Below are 6000 nucleotides of genomic sequence, written 5' to 3'. Positions count from 1 at the left end.
GAAGCAGGATTCCCTGCCTGGTTCGGTGCGGGACGGCTTTTCAGAAGGGTCAGCGCTGCAACTCCGTGGCCGCTGGGCCTTGGTGACAGGCGCACGCCCCGCCCTTTCTCCTCCCAAGACCTGCGGGCTTTTGTTATGCAGATGGCGGCAGGAGGCTGAGCCAGAGGAGGAGGGGGTTGGTGGGAAGGAGGAGAGACGGAGAGGGGGAGGCAAGTGCAGCTCGCGCGACCAGCCTCCTCTTCCAACGTCACATTGTGCGAGAGACAAAACCCGGGCGCGCCGGAGCTCACACGCGCACGCACACACAGACGACCGGGTCGCCTCTTCTCTCCCAGCGCTGCCGAGAAAGCCAGCCCTGCTTTCCCTTCCCGGGGTGCGGAGCTCTGCAAGCTCAGCGCAGCCCAGAGCCAACCCAGAAGACGAAGGGAGCCGGCGGACGAACCTGCTTTCCCCGCCGCCTGTCCAGACCAGGACGCCCCATCCCCCGCCCCGAACTCCGATCTCTCCCACCCCACCCCTCTGGGTCTCACGCGGACAGCGCCCGGAGCCCGGTGCGCCCCCGTTTGGAATCCACGTTTCAGCACTTCGGACAGCGCCCGGGCGCCCCGGCCCCTTTGGGTTGACGATGGCGAGCGTTCAGCAGGGCGAGAAGCAGCTTTTTGAGAAGTTCTGGCGAGGAACCTTCAAAGCGGTGGCCACCCCGCGTCCCGAGAGCATCATCGTGGCTAGTATCACGGCCCGCAAGCCGCTGCCAAGGTAACGATCTCGCTTTTAAGTGGGGAGACCCCGGAAGTTCCCCCTATCTGGCCTGTGCCCCGGAGCGGTGAGGGTGGATGCAGGCAGCTGGTCCAGGGCGCCTGTCTTTTCCCGTCACTACTCGGTGTCTCCCGCTGGAACATGGGAACTAATTGCTTGTGTGAAGAAGCTGGTGAGAGGGACAGGGTTTCTTTGGGGAGAGGGACACTCCACGGACCCCAGAGCTCCTATGCAAGAGATTTTGCTTTCTTAGGGTGGGCGGTGCGGCTGGGGTATGACTTGACTGAAAAACTTTTCTTGGTATCACAGAGCTCAGAGGGCAGGGGGCAAAGGAATGGTGGACGGGGGTGATGGGGGAATGTTGTACTAGGTGAGATTGAACCAGCTCAAACCGTGCTCAGAGGTAGCCGCGCAGTGCTATCCTGGGCTCAGAAACTAGCCAGCTCTGAGCGTTTTGACAAAAAGCCCATATGTTGTTCCTTCAAATACACCCAAAACAGCACCCTCCTCCACGCCTTTTGGGCGGCTGCTGCTGCTGCTGCTGCTGCTGCTACCACTGAATTCTCTCCTCTCCAGCATCCAAAACTGAGATTCTGGGCTCAGGAGTGAGGGAGGAGCCTTCTAAAATCGTGAAGATGATCTCAGAAGAGTTTTATTTGGTTTTTCAAAAAAAAAAAAATTGGATTGCTTTGAACTCAGGGGATGATCCTGGGGTCATGTAAAAATGATCGGGGGCGGGAGAGAAGTGAAGAAATGAAAGACAGAGGGGCAAGAGGACGTGGGGTGAAGAGGAAAGGAGGCCAGGGAGAACAGAAGCCTTCCAAGACAGAGAAAACCCCATTCTTTTCATCAATCATTCAATTGAGAGAAGTTTGAGAATGAGGGGAAGAAGGCTGTGTCCTCTGTCAGGGAGAATCAAGGCAGTATGAAAACTCCTCTTTTGCTAGTGTTGGATGAGTGGTTTGGCGGGCAAAAAGGAAGAAGTGGACCAGGGGGGAGCACTTGGTGGATTTATTAATCCTGGCAGGCTGCATTAGGGAGTCGATTGAAAACATGCTTGAGAAAGTGTTTTGGACAGAATGCTTGTGCTCGAACAACTAGATCTGAACTTTCCGGTAGGCATGGGGTCGACGGCGAATCATACTGGAAAAATCAAACCCATCCCCGAGAACTTTTCTCCAGTTGGAGACAAGCTTGTAGAGGCCTTTGGGGGGGGGGGGGAAGTGTCCCATGTTGGGAATGGGTGGACAAGGAACAGGATGGGCCAGGACTGTGAAGCCGGCTGCAAGCAGCAGATAGCATCTGCAGAGGAAAGGGAGGATTAAGTCACTGAAGGGGGGAGAAAGGGAACAATAAGGTCAAATGCCATTAAAAGCTGATGCTACCCTGCTTGGAAAGAGGTTCTTTGTAGAGAGTTTTGACGTCAGCAGTTTTATCTTCCTGGTTCGCTGCCATCCGTTCCACCTTTGGAGTGCACCTAGAGTTGGCAAATCAGGCGCTGCCCTGGTCAAAGATAATGCCCTCGTAGGAGGGACTAGGGGGTTTTCATTGGAAACTGGAAGAGTGGCATTTGCTCTGGAGTCTTCCATCTATTTTAGGAGCACAGAGGGGAAGGAAGCAGATTCCTGATGGGGTTTTCATTCCAAAAAAGCATGGCCCATGTCTACCTTTCTTAGACTTCCATGTTTCATCTGGCTGTCACTGACATGCCTTTTTCTTGGTCACAGTCTCCATCACGTGAACTGTCTACACCGTGTCTGACCCACATGCTTTCGGTAGCTTTGGGATCATTCTAATTCAATCTGTCTGAGACTTTTACAATAACTCCCACATACTCCCCTGGTTTCATGACTCCCTGGGTGTCTTTTAATGTCCTGGGTCTCCTTCCTCCTAGAAACCACCCCTGAGGTTAAAGTCTGAGCCACAAGTCTTCAATTTATGTCATTCAAGGAGAATCCTGTTTAATACTTCTGTAACAGGCGTGGCCTCTCTGTGGAACGGATTCCAGTTTTATGGGTGTTTTTCTTGGTGTGGGGTTCAGAGTGAGCAGGGAAGGTTTGTATTCAAGGCTGGGATCGAGTTGTCTTCTGGTAAGATAGGCTCTAATACCTCCCCCTGGCAGCCCCCTCCTGGGGTGGTCAAGTTCTACTTCCTTTCTGCTGTTCTGTATTTACTTCAAGGTGGAAGTGCCAGGTTCGCCAAAGCAGAGTTCTTAGGAGGAAAAAGGACAGAGCCACTGGCATAGCATCCGTGGCACCGCAGTGACTTTTCAGAGGAAATCTGGAGACTCATTCTCATCAGAAATGTTGTTCAGTTCCATGACTCAAACAGCTCACAGTGAGCAGATCAGCACAAGTTACAGCTGTCTGCGGGAAGAGGAGGAGAGGCAGGTGAACCACTAGCCAGTCCTGTAATGTACACACTTCATATTTGTCGAATCTTTCCCCCGAATGAGCTTCCCCCGGATGTTGTAAGTCTATCTCCAAAGATAATTTAGCACCAGGGTAGAAGTATACGTTCCATTTGTTGATTTCACAGAAACCTGCATACATCATGCACACTCCAAGCAAAAGCCCCTTCCACCCCTCTCTCCTTCCACGCCCCTCCCACTCCGTGAGACATACTTGGTGAGGAACAGCTCTATAATGTATCCAACTGCAAGCAGATGTCTGACTCAAATGTCAGAACAGTATCGCAGAGCGGGAGACAGTATATCACAGTGGTTAGGCAACTGATTCGAGTATCAGACAACCTGGAATCTGGTCCTGGTTCTATCACTTACTGAGCATCCTGAACAAGTAGCTCTACCTGGCTGAGCTGGTCGGTCAGTTTGGAAACAGAAGTAGTACCAGTGGCCAACCTAGACAGAGTGTGATAAGGACTGAGTCTGGTAAAGCCCTCCCTCTGGTGTGTGGCTCAGTGTTTAGTAGACACAGGTTCTATAACAAAGCTTATAATGGCTAAAAGGAAATCAACAGTTCCGAGGTATCGGGTTACACACACCTTTCCATTTCTTCCTCAAATAATGCTGACCATCAACATGGCAAAGTTTTAATTGCATTGAGATGGGAATGAATACCTGGGGTGGGGGTGGGGTCTGACTGTTGCAGAAACGGGATGGAGAATAGAGATGAAGTATTTGGATTCTGGATCGATTTGTCCAACATCCTTAGGGACGATTCTTTCCAGTTCTATAGATGAGACTCATAAGGCTCCAACTCTTCAAAAAAAAAAAAAAAAAAAAAAAAAATCCCGATTTTCATCCCTGAGTTTTGTCAAATTCAGAGTGATCACATCATTTACAGTTCATCGCAATAAGTCTTTAAGAACGAAATGGGTGTTGGTTGTAATTATTGTTTTCCAGGATGGAAAATTCTAAAAGGGATCATCGCGGAGGTGAGCCAGAATAAGAGTCACCCACAGGCAAACGCAGACCACTCCAGCTAGAAGGGGAGTTAGTGGGAATCCATGAGACACCTGAAGTCTAGAGGGGCCCCTATTTTTATCCCCACCCAAGAAGGGTCGTCATGCTGCCTGGCGTTGACTTAATTCCCTTTGTTGATTTTCTGAGTCAAGAAAAGTTTGTACCTAAGAAGTTTCAGCTCAATGCAAACCGAGCGTTTGAAGGCAGCGCCAACCACAGTAATCATGTCGACGACTGGTTGTCGCTGGGGACTTAATGAACGCGTAAAAATCATTTGAAATTAGCATGAGGATACGCGAGTTTTCGTAAAGGGCGAGAACAGCGACACCCTGAAAGGCAGTAAGTGTTCCCTTGACAATTCATTTGGCAAGCGATTAATTTTCTTCGAAAATCCTTTCTATGCAGAATAGTCCAGAAGCCGACTCCAGCCCAGGTCCTGTCGAAAGGATCATAAATTCCAAACTATTGGAGCTTTTACCGCATAAAAGGAAAGAGGACCAAATTGTAAGGCAGGAAAAAAATGCCTTTGAACCATTTAATTTGAGACGCCCCTTGGTGCCAAGGAATCAGTGCTGACCCCGTCCTGGGAGCAGGGTGGGGGCACTTGGAAGCCACCTTCCTGATAGCCTGTGGTTAAGAACCAACGCGCCCAGGGTCACAGAGACCGTCTGTCCTGGTGATGAATGATACTTTTCTCGGGGAAGAGAGTATTATCGTTGGGGTCAAACCTCTCTCCGTCTGAAGGGTGGTATTTGTTGAATGAAGCACCAGGCTGGCAGAGGGGTCACTTCTAGCTTTCTGCTGTGTTCACGTGGCAAGCGTGCAGTCCTAGAGGACCAGGCTGCGGTGGCTGCTCGCTGAACGTTGGATGCATGGATGGATGAGAACACATGGTCCAAGTCCAGCGACAGATCGGCCCCACCTCCAGGTCCAGCACACTGAGATCCTGATTGATGGGACCCCAAAGACACGCAGGCTGCAAATGCATTCCCTTTTCCCTAGTGTTGGATGAAGCTCCCTGGATGGAGATGTCTGTCTGGCTCTGCGAGGAGACATGTCAGCTGATAGGGATGCAGGAGGTCGGGTTAAATGCCACCTGGAAGTGCTTTCTGGGCCTCAGAGTCTCTGTTGCTGCACCCTCACTGCAGAGGAGCATCCCTAAAGTCCTAACTCCTGTAACCAGGAAAGGAGCCAAGAAGCCGGGAGGATGTGCCCTGGGCTTCATGAGCACTTCAGGCTACCGCAGGGGCGCCGTGCACTTTAAGAGTGCTCTTTCGTTCAGAGTGGCTGGATTTACCTTCCCGCGAGGTAGAAGTTGTTGCGGGGTCCTAGCCAAACCTGAGCTTTGCAGTGGTTTGTGACTAAGAGTTGGTCGGAAGTGGAGAGGGTGTTTCTGAGAGGGGAGAACCGAAGGGAGGAGAGAGCTGGTCTCTGAAGTCAGGGCCCCCAGGCTGGGGTCCTGCGTCATCATGTCTTAGCTCTGGGACCTGCTGGTCACTTCACACCTTTGTGCCTCAGCCTGCCCATCTCTGGGGTTGTGGTGAGGAGCGAATGAGACCATTCACATAAAGAGCATGGCCCAGCGCCTGATACACAGGACTCCATCAGTGGATGCTGCCAGGATATGGTCACCTAGAGCTCTTGGGAGGGTGGGGTGCTCAGCCCCTCACCTGCCGGGCTGGGGTTGTGGTGCTGCTCCGTCCCGCTGGCCTCACCTCTCAACTCCCTGTATTCACTTCCCAATTTGATTCTGGAACTTCCCCAAGAGCCCCCAGAGATCTGCAGAGCTGCCTAAAAATATCTAAAAGACCCCTCTCCCC

General features: G+C 51.7%; 1 protein-coding gene across 1 annotated transcript in view; it reads left to right on the top strand.

Annotated features, from left to right (window-relative positions):
* Nucleotides 1-239: 239 nt before the first annotated feature.
* Nucleotides 240-6000, top strand: part of SRRM4 (serine/arginine repetitive matrix 4) — a 143856-nt gene continuing 138095 nt past the window's right edge. Inside the window, exon 1 of the mRNA XM_079152204.1 lies at nt 240-756. Within this exon, the coding sequence (XP_079008330.1) occupies nt 626-756 (131 nt within the window). The 5' untranslated portion in view covers nt 240-625. The remainder of the gene's footprint in view (nt 757-6000) is intronic.

The sequence above is a fragment of the Sciurus vulgaris genome (genome assembly GCF_902686455.1).
Source record: "Sciurus vulgaris genome assembly, chromosome: 8".
NCBI lineage: Eukaryota > Metazoa > Chordata > Mammalia > Rodentia > Sciuridae > Sciurus > Sciurus vulgaris.
The sequence above is the reverse complement of the archived record's forward strand: the minus strand, read 5'-3'. Positions and strand labels throughout refer to the sequence as shown.